Source organism: Hyla sarda, chromosome 11, assembly GCF_029499605.1.
Source record: "Hyla sarda isolate aHylSar1 chromosome 11, aHylSar1.hap1, whole genome shotgun sequence".
Classification (NCBI taxonomy): Eukaryota; Metazoa; Chordata; class Amphibia; order Anura; family Hylidae; genus Hyla; species Hyla sarda.
In genome coordinates, this window is record NC_079199.1 from 93,365,497 (window position 1) to 93,390,735 (window position 25,239).

General features: G+C 40.5%; 1 protein-coding gene across 11 annotated transcripts in view; it reads left to right on the top strand.

The window, feature by feature from the left end:
• The first annotated feature begins 6,145 nt into the window (after positions 1 to 6,145).
• The window catches only part of FSIP1 (fibrous sheath interacting protein 1), a 261,319-nt gene continuing 242,225 nt past the window's right edge, over positions 6,146 to 25,239 (top strand). For all 11 annotated transcript variants that reach the window (XR_008849005.1, XR_008849006.1, XR_008849007.1 and 8 more), the window contains exons 1-3: positions 6,146 to 6,272; positions 24,342 to 24,532; positions 24,890 to 25,040. Coding sequence is in view for 7 of the 11 variants with exons in the window: in XM_056546997.1 (XP_056402972.1) it covers positions 24,368 to 24,532; positions 24,890 to 25,040 (316 nt within the window). In the remaining 4 variants the exon portion in view is untranslated. The remainder of the gene's footprint in view (positions 6,273 to 24,341; positions 24,533 to 24,889; positions 25,041 to 25,239) is intronic.

A 25,239-nucleotide genomic window follows, 5' to 3' on the forward strand; every position in this document is an offset into this window, starting at 1 on the left:
GTCAAGCCTTAAAGGAGTACTCTGGTGGAAAACCTTTATTTATTTATTTTTTTTTTTTTTTTTAAATCAGCTGGTGCCAGTAAGTTAAACAGATTTGTAAATGACTTCTATTAAAAAAAAAAAAAATCTTAATCCTTCCAGTACTTATTAGCAGCTGTATACTACAGAGGAAATGCTTTTTCTTTTTAGATTTCTCTTCTGTCACGACCACAGTGCTCTCTGCTGACCTCTGCTGTCCATTTTTAGGAACTGTCCCAGAGCAGGAGAAAATCCCCATAGCAAACATATGCTGCTCTGGACAGTTCCTAAAATGGACAGCCGAGGTCAACAGTGAGCACTGTGGTTATGACAGAAGAGAAATCGAATTTCCTCTGTAGTATACAGCCGCTAATAAGTACTGGAAGCATTAAGATTTTTTTTATAGAAGTAATTTACAAATCTGTTTAACTTTCCGGCACCAGTTGATTTAAAAAAATAAAAATAATAAAAAAAAGTGTTCCACCGGAGTACCCCTTTAAAGAGGTTATACTGGAATCGAAAAAAAGGTGTTTTTTTATTTTTTGTTGTTTTTATTTTTTTTTTAAACCGCCCCACCCCTGTCCTCGAGTTGTGTGTAGTATTACAACTTGCCTATATTCACTTCAGTGGAACCTAGCTGCAATACTACACACAACCTGAAGACAGGTAGGGCGCTGTTGCACCTATTTATTTTTTCTTAAGAAATCAGCTCTGTTATGCAGCTTTCCTGATCTAAGGGGACAGGGTGCCGCGCCGTCCTTTGCTTCTGCACGGCGCTCTTTTGTGGTCATGTAAACAGCCTAATGCTGGCCATACACATTGTCTGCGTGCGCTGGAATTGAGGGTTTTCCAACTATTGTGCCTCCGGCTGTTGCAAAACTACAACTCCCAGCATGCCCAGATGGCCAAAAGCTGCCCAGGTATGCTGGGAGTTGTAGTTCTGCAACAGCTGGTGTATGGAGCCTTCTGCCTAACCGTAACTGTTCCAAGTGTCTAGTAAAATGCCTTCTCCCCATTGAGAACACATGGACGCTCAGCTGAGCTCACTGTGCATATTGAGGGGGGGGATGATTTCTAGAGCTGTCGGTCAAATGCTCTAGTGTGCATGCGATGTGTATGCCCTGCTTAATAGCTTTTAACCCGGAATAGAAAAACAGCTAATTTTTTTTTTTTCTGGAAACAGCGCCACCCCTGTCCTCAGGTTGTGTGTGGTATTACAACTTAGCTCTGTTGACTGCAACTGAGCTGCAATACCAAACACAACCTGAGGACCGGTGTGGCGCTGTTTATGGAAAAAAAAATAAAATAAACGCCTTAACCCTTTGCTGTACCTACGTATAACAAAGTACTCTGTCTGTACCCAAGTCAAGATAACGCACCAATTATATGAGCGATAATTCTGTTCCGGTTTCCCAACCAGTGTGCCTCCAGCTGTTGCAAAACTACAACTCCCAGCATGCCCAGACAGCCTTTGGCTGTCTGGGCATGCTGGGAGTTGTAGTTTTGCAACAGCTGGAGGCACACTGGTTGGGAAACACTGCCTCTATGTGTAAGGCAATACACTAATGACTACTTGCCCGTGTATTCGGTGGGCTTTATTTCCTGCGTAGCTGGTGGTATTGGGTCAGTAGATGGCACCATTGTACAATACCGCCATAACAAATGGAAAACCCAGTTTATTTTTTACCGCTTTGGACACCTACGTCAGTTCATTCGATTACATTGCTTTGGTGACAAAATAATAAAGTCTGATATTTACCCCCCTGTTGTACTTTTTTGAGTATTTTGAATGTAGATACTCGCACTAGGGAAAGGGCACAAGTAGCGGTGCCAGTGCAATGTGTGGATGTTGTGCCCATAGCATGCACAGCACTAGGACATGAGTACGCCCACATGTGCTTTAAAGGGGTACTCTGGTGGAATATATATATATATATTTTTTTTTAAATCAACTGGTGCCAGAAAGTTAAACAGATTTGTAAATTACATCTATTAAAAAAATCTTAATCCTTCCAGTACTTATTAGCTGCTGAAAACTACAGAGGAAATTATTTTTGGAACACAGTGCTCTCTGCTGACATCTCTGTCCATTTTAAGAACTGTCCAGAGTAGGAGAAAAATCCCCATAGAAAACATGTATGCTGCTCTGGACAGTTCCTAAAATGGACAGAGGTGTCAGCAGAGAGCACTGTGCTTGTGATGTCAGCAGAGAGCGCTGTGTTCCAAAAAGAAAATAATTTTCTCTGTAGTATTCAGCAGCGAATAAGTACTGGAAGGATTAGGACTTTTTTTTAATAGAAGTAATTTACAAATTTGTTTAACTTTCTGGCACCAGTTGATTTAAAAAAAAAAAAAAAAAAAAAATAAGTTTTACCGCAGCTGCGCTACATCTGACCCTACCCTAAGGGTCAATTCACACTACGTATTTTCAGAGCTGAATTGCGCTTGAAAAATATGGTGCCGCATTCTCCTATTGCCCTCAGTGGGATTTTGCTGCACTACCACAGGATTTCCGCGGAGGACGTTCCGGTCCACAGACTGTCCATTGTCAGCTCATTTCCAACCGGTCCTAGTGCCGGCTTGTTTTGCCGGTACCCACTCCAGACGGTGGTTGTGTATGTTATTCCAGCTCTGATTCATTCAAGTAAGTTAATAGAGCAAGGTTGTAGTAGCATGTACTGGACAGGTGTGGCGCTTTTTTTTTTTTTTTTTTTTTTTTTTTCTAAATATATGACCCTTCTAAAGGAGTAGTGCAGTGAAAAATAACATCCCCTATCTAAAGGGTAAGTTATAGATCGCGGGTGGTCTGACCCCCCCGGGCCCCCCTGCAATGATCTGAACGGGGCCCCTGGTAATCTCCTGGAATCAGCTGTTTCAACCCCCGCAGGAAGCCGCAGCCGACACTCCTCTTCAATGTATCTTTATGGGATACATGGAGGGGGAGTGTCGGACGTTGCTCCGTGTGGAGTTTGGCACGCCCCCTTCCGGCAGACTGCCGGGGCCCTGTTCAGGAGATCGCTGGGGGTCCAAGGGGTCGGAACCCCCGCGATCTATAACTTATCCTTTTGGATAGGGGATAAGTTATTTTTCGCTGCACTACTCCTTTAAGGGAAGGTTATGTGTGTGTTCAGAGGATACTATTAGAGATGAGCGAACTTACAGTAAATTCGATTCGTCACGAACTTCTCGGCTCGGCAGTTGACTTTTCCTGCATAAATTAGTTCAGCTTTCCGGTGCTCCCGTGGGCTGGAAAAGGTGGATACAGTCCTAGAAAAGAGTCTCCTAGGACTGTATCAACCTTTTCCAGCCCACGGGAGCGCCGGAAAGCTGAACTAATTTATGCAGGAAAAGTCATCAACTGCCGAGCCGAGAAGTTCGTGATGAATCGAATTTACTGTAAGTTCGCACATCTCTAGATACTATACTTGGCACAATTTTATATATCTATATGGAAAAAAAATAAAAATACCCAAATGGACAGAGAATGGGTTGGAGCACAACTACAATATTGAACCGAACCTTAATGCACTAGGGAAAGTTCATTCACAGGAAGCCGAGTACCATTTAGGCTAGGTTCATATTGCAGTTGTACTCCGACCCATTTTTTTGGTCCATTTGTTTTGTTTTTGGGCTGAAAGGACCCAAAATGAGACTGTAGCACAATGGACACCACTGGGTCCCCACAGATCCTATTGAGTCCACGGAGAATCCACTTTACGGAGCATGATGGTATTTGTCATTGTATTTACCCCGTACCATCACAATACAATGGTGGTCTCCAAACTGTGGACATCCATCTTTTGCCAAACTACATTTCCCAGCATGCCTGGACAGCTGACGTAATCTGAACAGCTTTTTAAAGGGGGTAATAAAGAATTAGAAAAAAAATCATAGCGACTTTTGCAAAAAAAATAAAAAATAGCGCCACTCTTGTGTTCAGGTTGTGAGCAGTATTACAACTTTACTCCATTCCCTTCCATGAAACTAAACTGCAATACCTCACTAAAACAGAGGACAAGAGTGGCTCTGTTTCTGGAAGACAACAGCTATGGTTTAACTCCTTTAAAGCAAGTGTCCAGTCAGGTAGTAGATATCCACCATATTAGATAGGTATTAGGTATTTCCCATATTAGGTAGGTCATCAAATGTAGGGGACCAGCGTCTCACCCATACTGCCCTTCTGTGGCTCTTCTTTTCCTGAGGCTCCCTCAGCATGGCCTCTTCTTTCCTCTACGCTCCATTGTCTGATAATGTCGCTCATTGCGCTGGAGCGCAGAGGAAGAGTTCAGCCTCTTGTGACTGCTGGATTAATGCAGCCGGCAGGCACAAGGTTGGTTGGCAGGGTGAAGAGCCATTGGCCCTGCCAAACAGTAGGCGCCTCATTATGCCGGAAACATGAGTGCTGTTCCAGGAAATCACCCCAAAACTGGGAATCTCCCGCCAATACCAGGACACTAACAAAAGATGGAACAAGTAGTGAGGAAAAACCTGTTATTGATGCTCATGTTTTTGTTTTTTTACAGAAGAATAATCGAGGCCAGTCTGTACATATTAGTTGTTAGCCAAATGCCCTTTCAGCCAGAAGTAGAGATGAGCGAATTTACAGTAAATTCGATTCGTCACAAACTTCTCGGCTCGGCAGTTGATGACTCTTCCTGCATAAATTAGTTCAGCTTTCCGGTGCTCCCGTGGGCTGGAAAAGGTGGATACAGTCCTAGGAAAGAGTCTCCCAGGACTGTATCCACCTTTTCCAGCCCACCGGAGCACCTGAAAGCTGAACTCATTTATGCAGGATAAGTCATCAACTGCCGAGCCGAGAAGTTCGTGACGAATCGAATTTACTGTAAATTCGCTCACCTCTAGCCAGTAGCTCTCACATTCTTTCCCAGACACATGCACACTCGGCTTGGCTGAGCATACATGTTGTATCAACAGGGGTTAAGGCTCCTCTATTGCCCCCTTATCTTCATGAAAAGAATAGGACTGGTCAATTGAAACAGTAACCATCTAGAAGTGGTCTTTAGACTGTGTCCCTCCATGCGTTGCAAAAGTACAACTCTCAGCATGCCCGGACAGCTAACGGCTGGGAGTTGTAGTTTTGCAACATTTCGAGGGATACGCCTGACGAAATTGGCACGTTCAGTCTGAATACCAAAAGGATCCCATGGGTAAAAATCAAAGGTGGTCGACGGTGACTATATCATTTGTCGCTAAAATTGTGCGGACATTGCCATCCTCATAGACGGCAATGTATTTTGCGCCGCTGAAATTCCGTAAAGCGCACTGAGCAGCGGAATCCCATTGGCAGCGGAATTACGCTCATAAATTCTGTAGTGTGAACGCCGCGGCCTTACCATAGTCCGGGCCCCTTAATGGGCTGTGGATAGATTCCGAGTAGAGATGAGCGAACTTACAGTAAATTCGATTCGTCACGAACTTCTCGGCTCGGCAGTTGATGACTTTTCCTGCATAAATAAGTTCAGCTTTCCGGTGCTCCGGTGGGCTGGAAAAGGTGGATAGTCCTAAGAGACTCTTTCTTAGGAATGTATCCACCTTTTCCAGCCCACCGGAGCACCGGAAAGCTGAACTAATTTATGCAGGAAAAGTCATCAACTGCCGAGCCGAGAAGTTCGTGACGAATCGAATTTACTGTAAGTTCGCTCATCTCTAATTCCGAGCCCCAATAGGGACAGAGACCATTGTGTACGGCGCTGCAGACTATGTGTGCGCTATATAAATAATGAATTTTTATTATATGGTGAGAAATAGTGAGCTGTGGAGAAAAAGAAGCCAAACCAGTATGAAGAGCAAAAATGGTTGAAAATTGTATTTTTTTATTTTATTTTATTGAAAATATTAAGTTGAAAAGGAAAAGGCTGCAGGAACACGTGACACACCACAGACGTTCTAAACAGCAGTGTTTCCCAACCAGGGTGCCTCCAGCTGTTGCAAAACTACAACTCCCAGCACGCCCGGACAGCCGAAGGCTGTCCGGGCATGCTGGAAGTTGTAGTTTTGCAACACCTGGAGGCACCCTGGTTGGGGAACATTGCTATACAGAACGCTCAATTGGCCCGGCCCGTTCTGTATTGGAACGCGCGGCAGAAGCTTGAGCCTCGTCGGACGCTGTAGCTGTAGATCACGTGGTCTCGCTTCTCGCCGCGGAGGGAAACGGTAACCTAGCAACAAGGGACGAGGCTTTCAAATCTACTACGAAGGGCCGCCATTACTGAAGGGAGGCGTGTAAGTAACCTGTAAGTGACTACAAGTCCCAGGAGATGATTTAGTGCAGCAGAACTACGCCTCCTATTATGTCCGGGCAGCTGATAGGAGTTGTCGTTTTGCAACAGGTTAGGGAACACCAGTTACTGCTTTAGGTGTATGATTCCACTTGTTCATAGTGTGTAACCATGGAGACGCATAGGGCTGGAATGGAGCTGCATACACGAATTGATATATATATATATATATATATATATATATATATATATAAAATGTTATCTGCTTTTTTTTTTTATATATTATTTGCAAACGTCCCTTAAAGGGGTAGTCCAGTGGTGAAAAACTTATCCCCTATCCTAAGGATAAGGGATACGTTTCAGATATCCGACCGCTGGGGCCCCCTGCGATCTCTCTGTACGGATGGCCAGATAGCGGGTGTCGATCCCCGCACGAAGCGGCGGCCGACACGCCCCCTCAATACATCTCAATGGCAGAGCCGGAGATTGCCGAAGGCAGCGCGTCGGCTCTGCCATAGAGTTGAATTGAGGGGGCGTGTCGGCCGCCGCTTCGTGCGGAGGTCGACACGCCCCCTTCCCGCGGGCTGTCGGGGCTCCGTACAGGAGATCGCGGGGGGCCCCAGCGGTCGGACCCCCGCGATCTGCAACTTATCCCCTATCCTTAGGAAAGGGGATAAGTTGTTCACCACTGGGTCACCACTGGACTACTCCTTTAATATTGTTTCTACCTAAAAGCTTATTTTTTGTTCAAATAATAATTGTTTTTGTGCAGCCATAATTCTGCTTTGTAATGACATCCCCCTATTTTACCACCAAATCTACAGTGAAGAAAAAAAAAAAATAATAAAAAAAAAGATTTATGGGACAAATTTGAAAAATAGTAGAAAAGGCCAGCACTTAGGATAAAAACATTAAAAATCTTTAGTGAAAACATTCCAGAACAGAACAGCACGGACATACAAAAATGTGTATACAAAAAAGCACGAGAAAAGGATCTCCAGACTCCAAAGCTGACACGTTTCACGTCCAATGACCTTTACTCATAGCATGATTATCGAGTAAAGGTCTTTGGACCTGAAACGTGTCAGCTTTTTGCATTTGGAGCTTGCCGTACACTTCCCAGGTGAGCTGAGAACTTTTCTACTTTTTCTATTTATGGGACAGAATTGGAAAAAAACAAAAAACGCCATTTTGCCACTTTTGGACGTCTCCGTTTCTATGCGGGGCACATTTTGGTAAAAATGACATGTTATCTATGTTTTTTAGGTCCTTACGATTACAACAATACCACATTTTTACAGGTTTTGGTTTATTTTACTACTTTTGAACAGTTATAACTTTTTTTGTAAGAAAATGAGTATGTTTGAAATTGCCCTCCTCGGACCCCTGTAACGCTTTATTTTTTTGTATACCGGACTATATGAGGGTAATTTCTTGTGTCCTGATCTGTACTTTTTGTCGGTACCGTTTTTGTACAGTGATCCCTCAATTTACAATGGCCTCAACATACAATAGTTTCAACATACAATGGTCTTTTCTGAACCATTGTAACTTGAAACCAGACTCAACATACAATGCTATGGAATCTGCAAAACGTGTCAATGGCTGGAAGAACTGACCAATCAGAATGGATATTTCACTGGTAAAACCCCTGTATTACTCAAGTGTATGCACTGACTGGTGTCTGGTAGCGCCCCCTACAGTACAGGGAGGTATTACATGTTCTGTACACTTTACCTGTATTACTGAAGTGTATGCACTGACTGGTGTCTGGTAGCGCCCCCTACAGTACAGGGAGCTACTACATGTTCTGTACTACTTTTAACCTCTGCCAGGGTTAGTTGTTCCTTTGGACAACAAGTAAGGGCGGCTCCATTTAACTTTTTTAGGACATTGCGTTTAGGACACCATGAAGAAGCTCCTGTCCTCTACATAGACCAGTGTTTCCCAACGAGGGTGCCTCCAGCTGTTGCAAAACTACAACTCCCAGCATGCCCGGACAGCCGTTGGCTGTCCGGGCATGCTGGGAGTTGTAGTTTCGCAACATCTGGAGGTCCGCAGGTTGAAGACCACTGCTCTAGGGAGTGTTCTTCCAGCTGTTGCAAAACTACAACTTCCAGAATGCCCGGCCAGCCAATGTTGTAGTTTTGCAACTGCTGGAGGCACACAGTTTGGAAAACACTGTTTTAGGCGGTAGTAATGGGATTGCATTCAAAAGTCGTAGAAGTTTAGGTCTTTCCTTTATACTTTTTCTTCCTTTGGGATCCACAGAGTTTACCAGAGCATTGTTTTAGGACTCTGATCTAGTGCGCAATCCTGCTCTAACAGAGAAACCTCTGCCATTTAAAGGGGTACTCTGGTGGAAAACTTTTTTTTTTTTTTTTTAAATCAACTGGTGCCAGAAAGTTAAACAGATTTGTAAATTACTTCTATTAAAAAATCATAATCCTCCCAGTACTTATTAGCTGCTGAATACTACAGAGGAAATTCTTTTCGGAACACAGTGCTCTCTGCTGACATCACAAGCACAGTGCTCTCTGTTGACATCTGTCCATTTTAGGAACTGTCCAACTGTCTTAAAATGGACAGAGATGTCAGCAGAGAGCTCTGTGTTCCAAAAAGAAATGAATTTCCTCTGTAGTATTCAACAGCTAATAAGTACTGGAAGGATTAAGATTTTTTAATAGAAGTCATTTACAAATCTGTTTAACTTTCTGGCACCAGTTGATAAAAAATAAATAAAAAATAAGTTTTCCAGCTGAGTTTATTCAGAAAAAACAGTGCCACCCCTTTCCTCAGGGTGTGTTTGGTATTGCAGCCCAGTTCCATTGAAGTGATTGATGCTAAGTTGTATTACCACACATAACCTGAGGACAGCTCAGAAATTCCTTTGCAGCAGAGTCCAATTGTATTCGATGGGTTTCTTCTGCTGCAGCGGAAACATCTGCCGCAGAAATTCTGATTCCAGCCTCCACACAAGTCAATTCTCTTGCATAATACACTTGGAAATGGATTGCAGCCTATGCAGATGGCGATTTTTTTTTCTTTTTCCTGATGATCTTTGGCTGCTGCAATTAGGCCATAGGGGGCCAGTGGGCCGTCCATCTCGAGAGGTGGGCCCTACATCCAGGGGTCAAGTCCAGGGGAAAAAAAATTGTGGGAACTCACCCAAGATTTCTACTCAAGGGCTTGTCCTGCAGGACTCCTGCTAATGGGATCGGTGTTCCTGCTGTGCAAAAAGTGCAGGAACTCAGTTCCCACGCGTTCCTGCAGGACTTGAGACCTGCCTACATCCATTGGACATACATGACATATCCTGTGAACTGACCATTAAAGAGGTACTCCGCCCCTAGACATCTTATCTCCCATCCAAAGGATAGGGGAGACTCCGCTGGGACCCCCGCGATCTCCTTGAAGTACCTGGCGTTTGTTTAGAACGCTGGCTGCTACACCGGAGGCTTGTTACGTCACAGCCACACCTCCTCAATGCAAGTCTATGGGAGGGGCGTGGCTGCCGTCACGCCCCCTCCCATAGACTTGCATTGAGGGGGGCCGGGCGTGATATCACGATACTCCCTCCCCGTGGTCGGGAGGCATAAGATTTGGAGCCTCCAGCGCTTCCTGCAGTGCTCACAGGTGGGTGCTGCATGCTAGATTGTGGGGGTCCCCAGCGGCGGGACCACCTCGATCAGACATCTTATCCCCTATCCTTTGGATGTCTTAGGGCCGGAGTACCCCTTTAAGGCATTTTAAAAGGATTCTCTCCATAACACAGTCTACCTAAAGGGTTTATTTTAAGATTATACGCTATCACCTATCCACAGGGTCGGTGATAGGTAGCCCATTGATGGTGGTCCAACTGCGGGGACCCCCCAATGATCATGAGAACAGAGTTATACTGCCACTATATTCACTCAGTACAGGACTGATGGAGATCACTGAGATGCTAAAGCTCTGGCCGGCTCCTTACATGACAGTGGGCTCAGCCTATCACTGGCCGGGGCGGGACATCGCTCCGGCCGGTGATGGGCTGACGCCTGTCCGGCGTTCCAGTCCCCAGCGCGTGGCCAACGTAGGTAAGTTAAAGTTTATTTTCTGTATCTTTTGCAGCCCGGGCATAGGGATACAGCGTACAGCAGTGATCTCCAACCTGCGGCCCTCCAGCTGTTGCAAAACTACAACTCCAAGCATGTCCGCACAGCCGTTGGCTGTCCGGGCATGCTGGGAGTTGTAGTTTTGCAACAACTGGAGGTCCGCAGGTTGGAGACCACAGGCGTACAGTGAGTTCCAGCGCCAGCGGCCCCCAACAAAGAGGAGGAGGACAGTGCTTGAAGGTGACATCTGTGAGTAGTACCCCGCTGGGCTGATCATTAATTGGGGGGGCAGGTCACATGATTTGGGGGGGGAGTCGCTGAACACCACGCTCGGGTCACATGATTGGGGGGGGGTGAAAATACAGTTATATACCGTGGAACCGCCGTAAGTTAAAAATATACCGTGATACACATATTTGGTCACACCGCCCAGCCCTATGTTAGGGGTTCTGTATATATGTGTTATATGGGGGGTTATGTATATATCACATGGTGGGGGTCCTGTATATATGTGTTATATGGTGGGTTCTGTATATATCACATGGTGGGGGTCCTGTATATATGTGTTATATGGTGGGTTCTGTATATATGTGTTATATGGTGGGTCCTGTATATATGTGTTATATGGTGGGTCCTGTATATATGTGTTATATGGTGGGTTATGTATATATCACATGGTGGGGGTCCTGTATATATGTGTTATATGGTGGGTTATGTATATATCACATGGTGGGGGTCCTGTATATATGTGTTATATGGTGGGTTCTGTATATATGTGTTATATGGGGGGGTTATGTATATATCACATGGTAGGGGTCCTGTATATATGTGTTATATGGTGGGTTATGTATATATCACATGGTGGAGGTTCTGTATATATGTGTTATATGGTGGGTTATGTATATATCACATGGTGGGGGTTCTGTATATATGTGTTATATGGTTGGTTATGTATATATCACATGGTGGGGGTCCTGTATATATGTGTTATATGGTGGGTTCTGTATATATGTGTTATATGGTGGGTTATGTATATATCACATGGTAGGGGTCCTGTATATATGTGTTATATGGTGGGTTATGTATATATCACATGGTAGGGGTCCTGTATATATGTGTTATATGGTGGGTTCTGTATATATGTGTTATATGGTGGGTTATGTATATATCACATGGTAGGGGTTCTGTATATATGTGTTATATGATGGGTTATGTATATATCATATGGTAGGGGTCCTGTATATATGTGTTATATGGTGGGTTCTGTATATATGTGTTATATGGTGGGTTATGTATATATCACATGGTGGGGGTCCTGTATATATGTGTTATATGGTGGGTCCTGTATATATGTGTTATATGGTGGGTTGTGTATATATGTGTTATATGGTGGGTTATGTATATATCACATGGTAGGGGTCCTGTATATATGTGTTATATGGGGGGGTTATGTATATATCACATGGTGGGGGTCCTGTATATATGTGTTATATGGGGGGGTTATGTATATATCACATGGTGGGGGTCCTGTATATATGTGTTATATGGTGGGTTGTGTATATATGTGTTATATGGTGGGTTATGTATATATCACATGGTAGGGGTCCTGTATATATGTGTTATATGGTGGGTTATGTATATATCACATGGTGGGGGTCCTGTATATATGTGTTATATGGTGGGTTATGTATATATCACATGGTAGGGGTCCTGTATATATGTGTTATATGGTGGGTTATGTATATATCACATGGTAGGGGTCCTGTATATATGTGTTATATGGTGGGTTCTGTATATATGTGTTATATGGTGGGTTATGTATATATCACATGGTAGGGGTCCTGTATATATGTGTTATATGGGGGGGTTATGTATATATCACATGGTGGGGGTTATGTATATATGTGTTATATGGTGGGTTCTGTATATATCACATGGTGGGGGTCCTGTATATATGTGTTATATGGGGGGGTTATGTATTTATCACATGGTAGGGGTCCTGTATATATGTGTTATATGGTGGGTTCTGTATATATGTGTTATATGGTGGGTTATGTATATATCACATGGTAGGGGTCCTGTATATATGTATTATGTGGTGGGTCCTGTATATATGTGTTATATGGTGGGTTATGTATATATCACATGGTGGAGGTTCTGTATATATGTGTTATATGGTGGGTTATGTATATATCACATGGTGGGGGTCCTGTATATATGTGTTATATGGTGGGTTCTGTATATATCACATGGTGGGGGTCCTGTATATATGTGTTATATGGTGGGTTCTGTATATATGTGTTATATGGTGGGTTATGTATATATCACATGGTGGGGGTCCTGTATATATGTGTTATATGGTGGGTTATGTATTTATCACATGGTGAGGGTCCTGTATATATGTGTTATATGGTGGGTTCTGTATATATGTGTTATATGGTGGGTCCTGTATATATGTGTTATATGGTGGGTCCTGTATATATGTGTTATATGGTGGGTTATGTATATATCACATGGTGGGGGTCCTGTATATATGTGTTATATGGTGGGTTATGTATATATCACATGGTGGGGGTCCTGTATATATGTGTTATATGGTGGGTTCTGTATATATGTGTTATATGGGGGGGTTATGTATATATCACATGGTAGGGGTCCTGTATATATGTGTTATATGGTGGGTTATGTATATATCACATGGTGGAGGTTCTGTATATATGTGTTATATGGTGGGTTATGTATATATCACATGGTGGGGGTTCTGTATATATGTGTTATATGGTTGGTTATGTATATATCACATGGTGGGGGTCCTGTATATATGTGTTATATGGTGGGTTCTGTATATATGTGTTATATGGTGGGTTATGTATATATCACATGGTAGGGGTCCTGTATATATGTGTTATATGGTGGGTTATGTATATATCACATGGTAGGGGTTCTGTATATATGTGTTATATGGTTGGTTATGTATATATCACATGGTGGGGGTCCTGTATATATGTGTTATATGGTGGGTTCTGTATATATGTGTTATATGGTGGGTTCTGTATATATCACATGGTAGGGGTTCTGTATATATGTGTTATATGATGGGTTATGTATATATCATATGGTAGGGGTCCTGTATATATGTGTTATATGGTGGGTTCTGTATATATGTGTTATATGGTGGGTTATGTATATATCACATGGTGGGGGTCCTGTATATATGTGTTATATGGTGGGTCCTGTATATATGTGTTATATGGTGGGTTGTGTATATATGTGTTATATGGTGGGTTATGTATATATCACATGGTAGGGGTCCTGTATATATGTGTTATATGGGGGGGTTATGTATATATCACATGGTGGGGGTCCTGTATATATGTGTTATATGGGGGGGTTATGTATATATCACATGGTGGGGGTCCTGTATATATGTGTTATATGGTGGGTTGTGTATATATGTGTTATATGGTGGGTTATGTATATATCACATGGTAGGGGTCCTGTATATATGTGTTATATGGTGGGTTATGTATATATCACATGGTGGGGGTCCTGTATATATGTGTTATATGGTGGGTTATGTATATATGTGTTATATGGTGGGTTATGTATATATCACATGGTGGAGGTTCTGTATATATGTGTTATATGGTGGGTTATGTATATATCACATGGTGGGGGTTCTGTATATATGTGTTATATGGTGGGTTATGTATATATCACATGGTAGGGGTCCTGTATATATGTGTTATATGGTGGGTTATGTATATATCACATGGTGGAGGTTCTGTATATATGTGTTATATGGTGGGTTATGTATATATCACATGGTGGGGGTTCTGTATATATGTGTTATATGGTGGGTTATGTATATATCACATGGTAGGGGTCCTGTATATATGTGTTATATGGTGGGTTCTGTATATATGTGTTATATGGTGGGTTATGTATATATCACATGGTAGGGGTCCTGTATATATGTGTTATATGGGGGGGTTATGTATATATCACATGGTGGGGGTTATGTATATATGTGTTATATGGTGGGTTCTGTATATATCACATGGTGGGGGTCCTGTATATATGTGTTATATGGGGGGGTTATGTATTTATCACATGGTAGGGGTCCTGTATATATGTGTTATATGGTGGGTTCTGTATATATGTGTTATATGGTGGGTTATGTATATATCACATGGTAGGGGTCCTGTATATATGTATTATGTGGTGGGTCCTGTATATATGTGTTATATGGTGGGTTATGTATATATCACATGGTGGAGGTTCTGTATATATGTGTTATATGGTGGGTTATGTATATATCACATGGTGGGGGTTCTGTATATATGTGTTATATGGTTGGTTATGTATATATGTGTTATATGGTGGGTTATGTATATATATGTTATATGGTGGGTTATGTATATATCACATGGTGGGGGTCCTGTATATATGTGTTATATGGTGGGTTCTGTATATATGTGTTATATGGTGGGTTATGTATATATCACATGGTAGGGGTCCTGTATATATGTGTTATATGGTGGGTTATGTATATATCACATGGTAGGGGTTCTGTATATATGTGTTATATGGTGGGTTCTGTATATATGTGTTATATGGTTGGTTATGTATATATCACATGGTAGGGGTCCTGTATATATGTGTTATATGGTGGGTTATGTATATATCACATGGTAGGGGTCCTGTATATATGTATTATGTGGTGGGTCCTGTATATATGTGTTATATGGTGGGTTCTGTATATATGTGTTATATGGTGGGTTATGTATATATCACATGGTAGGGGTCCTGTATATATGTGTTATATGGTGGGTTCTGTATATATGTGTTAGATGGTGGGTTTTGTATATATCACATGGTAGGGGTCCTGTATATATGTGTTATATGGTGGGTTATGTATATATCACATGGTAGGGGTTCTGTATATATGTGTTATATGGTGGGTCCTGTATATATGTGTTATATGGTGGGTTCTGTATATATGTGTTATATGGTGGGTTATGTATATATCACATGGTAGGGGTCCTTTATATATGTGTTATGTGGTGGGTTATGTATATATCACATGGTGGGGGTCCTGTATATATGTGTTATATGGTGGGTTCTGTATATATGTGTTATATGGTGGGTTATGTATATATCACATGGTAGGGGTTCTGTATATATGTGTTATATGGTGGGTCCTGTATATATGTGTTATATGGTGGGTTATGTATATATCACATGGTAGGGGTCCTGTATATATGTGTTATATGATGGGTTATGTATATATCACATGGTGGGGGTCCTGTATATATGTGTTATATGGTGGGTTATGTATATATCACATGGTGGGGGTTCTGTATATGTGTTATATGGTGGGTTCTGTATATATGTGTTATATGGTGGGTTATGTATATATCACATGGTGGGGGTCCTGTATATATGTGTTATATGGTGGGTTATGTATATATCACATGGTGGGGGTCCTGTATATATGTGTTATATGGTGGGTTATGTATATATCACATGGTAGGGGTTCTGTATATATGTATTATATGGTGGGTCCTGTATATATGTGTTATATGGTGGGTTCTGTATATATGTGTTATATGGTGGGTTATGTATATATCACATGGTAGGGGTCCTGTATATATGTGTTATATGGTGGGTTATGTATATATGTGTTATATGGTGGGTTATGTATATATCACATGGTGGGGGTCCTGTATATATGTGTTATATGGGGGGGGTTATGTATATATCACATGGTGGGGGTTATGTATATATGTGTTATATGGTGGGTTCTGTATATATGTGTTATATGGTGGGTTATGTATATATCACATGGTAGGGGTCCTGTATATATGTGTTATATGGTGGGTTATGTATATATCACATGGTGGGGGTCCTGTATATATGTGTTATATGGTGGGTTCTGTATATATGTGTTATATGGTGGGTTATGTATATATCACATGGTAGGGGTCCTGTATATATGTGTTATATGGGGGGGTTATGTATTTATCACATGGTAGGGGTCCTGTATATATGTGTTATATGGTGGGTTATGTATATATCACATGGTAGGGGTCCTGTATGTATGTGTTATATGGTGGGTTATGTATATATCACATGGGTAGGGGTCCTGTATATATGTATTATATGGTGGGGTTCTGTATATATGTGTTATATGATGGGGTTCTGTATATATGTGTTATATGGTGGGGTTATGTATATATCACATGGTAGGGGTCCTGTATATATGTGTTATATGGTGGGTTATGTATATATCACATGGTGGGGGGTTCTGTATATATGTGTTATATGGTGGGTTCTGTATATATGTGTTATATGGTGGGTTATGTATATATCACATGGTGGGGGTTCTGTATATATGTGTTATATGGTGGGTCCTGTATATATGTGTTATATGGTGGGTTCTGTATATATGTGTTATATGGTGGGTCCTGTATATATGTGTTATATGGTGGGTTATGTATATATCACATGGTGGGGGTTCTGTATATATGTGTTATATGGTGGGTTCTGTATATATGTGTTATATGGTGGGTTATGTATATATCACATGGTGGGGGTCCTGTATATATGTGTTATATGGTGGGTTCTGTATATATGTGTTATATGGTGGGTCCTGTATATATGTGTTATATGGTGGGTTCTGTATATATGTGTTATATGGGGGGGTTATGTATATATCACATGGTAGGGGTCCTGTATATATGTGTTATATGGTGGGTCCTGTATATATGTGTTATATGGTGGGTTCTGTATATATGTGTTATATGGTGGGTCCTGTATATATGTTATATGGTGGGTTATGTATATATTCGTTATATGGTGGGTTATGTATATATCACATGGTAGGGGTCCTGTATATATGTGTTATATGGTGGGTTTTGTATATATCACATGGTGGGGGTTATGTATATATGTGTTATATGGTGGGTTTTGTATATATCACATGGTGGGGGTCCTGTATATATGTGTTATATGGTGGGTTATGTATATATCACATGGTGGGGGTTCTGTATATGTGTTATATGGTGGGTTCTGTATATATGTGTTATATGGTGGGTTATGTATATATCACATGGTGGGGGTCCTGTATATATGTGTTATATGGTGGGTTATGTATATATCACATGGTGGAGGTTCTGTATATATGTGTTATATGGTGGGTTATGTATATATCACATGGTGGGGGTTCTGTATATGTGTTATATGGTGGGTTCTGTATATATGTGTTATATGGTGGGTTATGTATATATCACATGGTGGGGGTCCTGTATATATGTGTTATATGGTGGGTTATGTATATATCACATGGTGGGGGTTCTGTATATGTGTTATATGGTGGGTTCTGTATATATGTGTTATATGGTGGGTTATGTATTTATCACATGGTAGGGGTCCTGTATATATGTGTTATATGGGGGGGTTATGTATTTATCACATGGTAGGGGTCCTGTATATATGTGTTATATGGTGGGTTATGTATATATCACATGGTAGGGGTCCTGTATATATGTGTTATAGGGGGGGGTTATGTATATATCACATGGTAGGGGTCCTGTATAAATGTGTTATATGGTGGGTTCTGTATATATGTGTTATATGGTGGGTTATGTATATATCACATGGTGGGGGTCCTGTATATATGTGTTATATGGTGGGTTTTGTATATATCACATGGTAGGGGTCCTGTATATATGTGTTATATGGTGGATTATGTATATATCACATGGTAGGGGTTCTGTATATATGTGTTATATGGTGGGTTCTGTATATATGTGTTATATGGTTGGTTATGTATATATCACATGGTGGGGGTCCTGTATATATGTGTTATATGGTGGGTTCTGTATATATGTGTTATATGGGGGGGTTATGTATATATCACATGGTAGGGGTCCTGTATGTATGTATTATGTGGTGGGTCCTGTATATATGTGTTATATGGTGGGTTCTGTATATATATGTTATATGGTTGGTTATGTATATATCACATGGTGGGGGTCCTGTATATATGTGTTATATGGTGGGTTCTGTATATATGTGTTATATGGTGGGTTATGTATATATCACATGGTGGGGGTCCTGTATATATGTGTTATATGGGGGGGTTATGTATTTATCACATGGTAGGGGTCCTGTATATATGTGTTATATGGTGGGTTCTGTATATATGTGTTATATGGTGGGTTATGTATATATCACATGGTAGGGGTTCTGTATATATGTGTTATATGGTGGGTTATGTATATATCACATGGTGGGGGTCCTGTATATATGTGTTATATGGTGGGTTCTGTATATATGTGTTATATGGTGGGTTATGTATATATCACATGGTAGGGGTCCTGTATATATGTGTTATATGGTGGGTTATGTATATATCACATGGTAGGGGTCCTGTATATATGTGTTATATGGTGGGTTATGTATATATCACATGGTAGGGGTTCTGTATATATGTGTTATGTGGTGGGTTATGTATATATCACATGGTGGGGGTCCTGTTTATATGTGTTATATGGTGGGTCCTGTATATATGTGTTATATGGTGGGTTCTGTATATATGTGTTATATGGTGGGTCCTGTATATATGTGTTATATGGTGGGTTATGTATATATCACATGGTGGGGGTTCTGTATATATGTGTTATATGGTGGGTTCTGTATATATGTGTTATATGGTGGGTTATGTATATATCACATGGTAGGGGTCCTGTATATATGTGTTATATGGGGGGGTTATGTATATATCACATGGTGGGGGTCCTGTATATATGTGTTATATGGTGGGTTCTGTATATATGTGTTATATGGTGGGTTCTGTATATATGTGTTATATGGTGGGTTATGTATATATCACATGGTGGGGGTCCTGTATATATGTGTTATATGGTGGGTTCTGTATATATGTGTTATATGGTGGGTTATGTATATATCACATGGTAGGGGTCCTGTATATATGTGTTATATGGGGGGGTTATGTATATATCACATGGTGGGGGTCCTGTATATATGTGTTATATGGTGGGTCCTGTATATATGTGTTATATGGTGGGTCCTGTATATATGTGTTATATGGTGGGTTCTGTATATATGTGTTATATGGTGGGTCCTGTATATATGTGTTATATGGTGGGTTCTGTATATATGTGTTATATGGGGGGGTTATGTATATATCACATGGTAGGGGTCTTGTATATATGTGTTATATGGTGGGTTTTGTATATATCACATGGTGGGGGTTATGTATATATGTGTTATATGGTGGGTTTTGTATATATCACATGGTGGGGGTTATGTATATATGTGTTATATGGTGGGTTATGTATATATCACATGGTGGGGGTTCTGTATATGTGTTATATGGTGGGTCCTGTATATATGTGTTATATGGTGGGTTATGTATTTATCACATGGTAGGGGTCCTGTATATATGTGTTATATGGGGGGGTTATGTATTTATCACATGGTAGGGGTCCTGTATATATGTGTTATATGGTGGGTTATGTATATATCACATGGTAGGGGTCCTGTATATATGTGTTATAGGGGGGGGTTATGTATATATCACATGGTAGGGGTCCTGTATAAATGTGTTATATGGTGGGTTCTGTATATATGTGTTATATGGTGGGTTATGTATATATCACATGGTGGGGGTCCTGTATATATGTGTTATATGGTGGGTTTTGTATATATCACATGGTAGGGGTCCTGTATATATGTGTTATATGGTGGATTATGTATATATCACATGGTAGGGGTTCTGTATATATGTGTTATATGGTGGGTTCTGTATATATGTGTTATATGGTGGGTTCTGTATATATGTGTTATATGGTTGGTTATGTATATATCACATGGTGGGGGTCCTGTATATATGTGTTATATGGTGGGTTCTGTATATATGTGTTATATGGGGGGGTTATGTATATATCACATGGTAGGGGTCCTGTATGTATGTATTATGTGGTGGGTCCTGTATATATGTGTTATATGGTGGGTTCTGTATATATGTGTTATATGGTGGGTTCTGTATATATATGTTATATGGTGGGTTATGTATATATCACATGGTGGGGGTCCTGTATATATGTGTTATATGGTGGGTTCTGTATATATGTGTTATATGGTGGGTTATGTATATATCACATGGTAGGGGTCCTGTATATATGTGTTATATGGTGGGTTATGTATATATCACATGGTAGGGGTTCTGTATATATGTGTTATATGGTGGGTTATGTATATATCACATGGTGGGGGTCCTGTATATATGTGTTATATGGTGGGTTCTGTATATATGTGTTATATGGTGGGTTATGTATATATCACATGGTAGGGGTCCTGTATATATGTGTTATATGGTGGGTTATGTATATATCACATGGTAGGGGTTCTGTATATATGTGTTATATGGTGGGTTCTGTATATATGTGTTATGTGGTGGGTTATGTATATATCACATGGTGGGGGTCCTGTATATATGTGTTATATGGTGGGTCCTGTATATATGTGTTATATGGTGGGTTCTGTATATATGTGTTAGATGGTGGGTTTTGTATATATCACATGGTAGGGGTCCTGTATATATGTGTTATATGGTGGGTTATGTATATATCACATGGTAGGGGTTCTGTATATATGTGTTATATGGTGGGTTCTGTATATATGTGTTATATGGTGGGTTATGTATATATCACATGGTAGGGGTTCTGTATATATGTGTTATATGATGGGTTATGTATATATCACATGGTGGGGGTCCTGTATATATGTGTTATATGGTGGGTTATGTATATATCACATGGTGGGGGTCCTGTATATATGTGTTATATGGTGGGTTCTGTATATTTGTGTTATATGGTGGGTTCTGTATATATGTGTTATATGGGGGTTATGTATATATCACATGGTAGGGGTCCTGTATATGTGTTATATGGTGGGTTATGTATATATGTGTTATATGGTGGGTTATGTATATATCACATGGTAGGGGTCCTGTATATATGTGTTATATGGTGGGTTATGTATATATCACATGGTAGGGGTCCTGTATATATGTGTTATATGGTGGGTTATGTATATATGTGTTATATGGTGGGTTATGTATATATCACATGGTGGGGGTCCTGTATATATGTGTTATATGGGGGGGTTATGTATATATCACATGGTGGGGGTTATGTATATATGTGTTATATGGTGGGTTCTGTATATATGTGTTATGTGGTGGGTTATGTATATATCACATGGTAGGGGTCCTGTATATATGTGTTATATGGGGGGGTTATGTATTTATCACATGGTAGGGGTCCTGTATATATGTGTTATATGGTGGGTTATGTATATATCACATGGTAGGGGTCCTGTATATATGTGTTATATGGGGGGTTATGTATATATCACATGGTAGGGGTCCTGTATATATGTGTTATATGGTGGGTTCTGTATATATGTGTTATATGGTGGGTTATGTATATATCACATGGTAGGGGTCCTGTATATATGTGTTATATGGTGGGTTATGTATATATCACATGGTGGGGGTTCTGTATATATGTGTTATATGGTGGGTTCTGTATATATGTGTTATATGGTGGGTTATGTATATATCACATGGTGGGGGTCCTGTATATATGTGTTATATGGTGGGTTATGTATATATCACATGGTGGGGGTTCTGTATATATGTGTTATATGGTGGGTTCTGTATATATGTGTTATATGGTGGGTCCTGTATATATGTGTTATATGGTGGGTTATGTATATATCACATGGTGGGGGTTCTGTATATATGTGTTATATGGTGGGTTCTGTATATATGTGTTATATGGTGGGTTCTGTATATATGTGTTATATGGTGGGTTATGTATATATCACATGGTAGGGGTCCTGTATATATGTGTTATATGGGGGGGTTATGTATATATCACATGGTGGGGGTCCTGTATATATGTGTTATATGGTGGGTCCTGTATATATGTGTTATATGGTGGGTCCTGTATATATGTGTTATATGGTGGGTTCTGTATATATGTGTTATATGGTGGGTTATGTATATATCACATGGTGGGGGTTCTGTATATATGTGTTATATGGTGGGTTATGTATATATCACATGGTGGGGGTCCTGTATATATGTGTTATATGGTGGGTTATGTATATATCACATGGTGGGGGTTCTGTATATATGTGTTATATGGTGGGTTATGTATATATCACATGGTGGGGGTCCTGTATATATGTGTTATATGGTGGGTTCTGTATATATGTGTTATATGGTGGGTCCTGTATATATGTGTTATATGGGGGGGTTATGTATATATCACATGGTAGGGGTTCTGTATATATGTGTTATATGGTGGGTTATGTATATATCACATGGTGGGGGTTCTGTATATATGTGTTATATGGTGGGTTATGTATATATCACATGGTGGGGGTTCTGTATATATGTGTTATATGGTGGGTTATGTATATATCACATGGTGGGGGTTCTGTATATATGTGTTATATGGTGGGTTATGTATATATCACATGGTGGGGGTCCTGTATATATGTGTTATATGGTGGGTTATGTATATATCACATGGTGGGGGTTCTGTATATATGTGTTATATGGTGGGTTATGTATATATCACATGGTGGGGGTCCTGTATATATGTGTTATATGGTGGGTTCTGTATATATGTGTTATATGGTGGGTCCTGTATATATGTGTTATATGGGGGGGTTATGTATATATCACATGGTAGGGGTCCTGTATATATGTGTTATATGGTGGGTCCTGTATATATGTGTTATATGGTGGGTTCTGTATATATGTGTTATATGGTGGGTCCTGTATATATGTGTTATATGGTGGGTTATGTATATATGTGTTATATGGTGGGTTATGTATATATCACATGGTAGGGGTCCTGTATATATGTGTTATATGGTGGGTTTTGTATATATCACATGGTGGGGGTTATGTATATATGTGTTATATGGTGGGTTATGTATATATCACATGGTGGGGGTTATGTATATATGTGTTATGTGGTGGGTTATGTATATATCACATGGTGGGGGTTCTGTATATGTGTTATATGGTGGGTCCTGTATATATGTGTTATATGGTGGGTTATGTATTTATCACATGGTAGGGGTCCTGTATATATGTTATATGGTGGGTTCTGTATATATGTGTTATATGGGGGGGTTATGTATATATCACATGGTGGGGGTCCTGTATGTATGTGTTATATGGTGGGTCCTGTATATATGTGTTATATGGTGGGTTCTGTATATATATGTTATATGGTGGGTTATGTATATATCACATGGTGGGGGTCCTGTATATATGTGTTATATGGTGGGGGTTCTGTATATATGTGTTATATGGTGGGTTATGTATATATCACATGGTAGGGGTCCTGTATATATGTGTTATATGGGGGGGTTATGTATATATCACATGGTGGGGGTCCTGTATATATGTGTTATATGGTGGGGGTTCTGTATATATGTGTTATATGGTGGGTTCTGTATATATGTGTTATATGGTGGGTTCTGTATATATGTGTTATATGGTGGGTTATGTATATATCACATGGTGGGGGTCCTGTATATATGTGTTATATGGTGGGTTCTGTATATATGTGTTATATGGGGGGGTTATGTATTTATCACATGGTGGGGGTCCTGTATATATGTGTTATATGGTGGGTTATGTATATATCACATGGTGGGGGTCCTGTATATATGTGTTATATGGTGGGTTATGTTTATATCACATGGTGGGGGTCCTGTATATATGTGTTATGTGGTGGGTTATGTATATATCACATGATAGCATTTTTGTATTTATGTCTGAGTTTGTCGGGTTAGGTACATATCAGGCAGTAGAGGTTTATGTACTTGAATCTTGGGACTTCATCTGAAATGTTTTTTTACTTTTGCTCAGAACGATTAGTTCTCTTCTTCCTGACGATGGATATTATGAAGGGAAGCTTGGATGACATTTCCAGACCCGCCACGGTGTCTCGTTCCCGTCCTGGAAGTCGCTTGTTAAGTTCATTCCAAGTGGATAAACAAAAAGTGAACTCATCTCTGTGCTCTTTGGAAGTTTTGACTCCGGAGCCTGGAATGTCACAGGTAAAATGTTAACAAGTTAAAATGTTACTTTGCTTCCAAAATCTGAAATGCTGTGGGTTCATTCAGGAGGCATCGTCATGTGCCCATACCCACCATGGCAGGACATTGGTCACTATGACCTATTATGGAATTGTTGGCACTTTTTGTTCTGCCATGTGGTGCCCTGTGAGGCATTTCCACCACTGTATGTTGGGTAATGGAGCATTTCACCCACCATACATTCTCATTCACATCAGGAAGATTTATCAATCCACCACAGGCCAACAATTTTTGTAGAAGGGGTTAAAAAAGGAATGATAGTTTTGAATATAGTATTTTACTTTTACTGTCAGTGATAATATATCTTGTGGTAAACAGTGGGAACCTACAGTAACTGCAGATGATGAACAAGACACCTCTCCCCAACTTGGTTCAGACGACCCCGGCGATGAGAAGACCCCACAGAGTCGTACAAGGATCGGTGTTGGATTATACCAAAACAAGATGACCAGTTCTCCAGAAGATCCAGGTAGACTTTCCATGTCTTCAGTATTCCTTTATTCTTCTCAGAATTAAATTGAGTAAAGAGTTTGCACAAAGAATTCATGTTTAAAGGGGTATTCCGCCCCTAGACATCTTATCCCCTTTCCAAAGGATAGTGGATAAGATGTCTGTTCGCGGGGGTCCTGCTGCTGGGAACCCCTGCGATCTCTACTGCAGTAACCCCT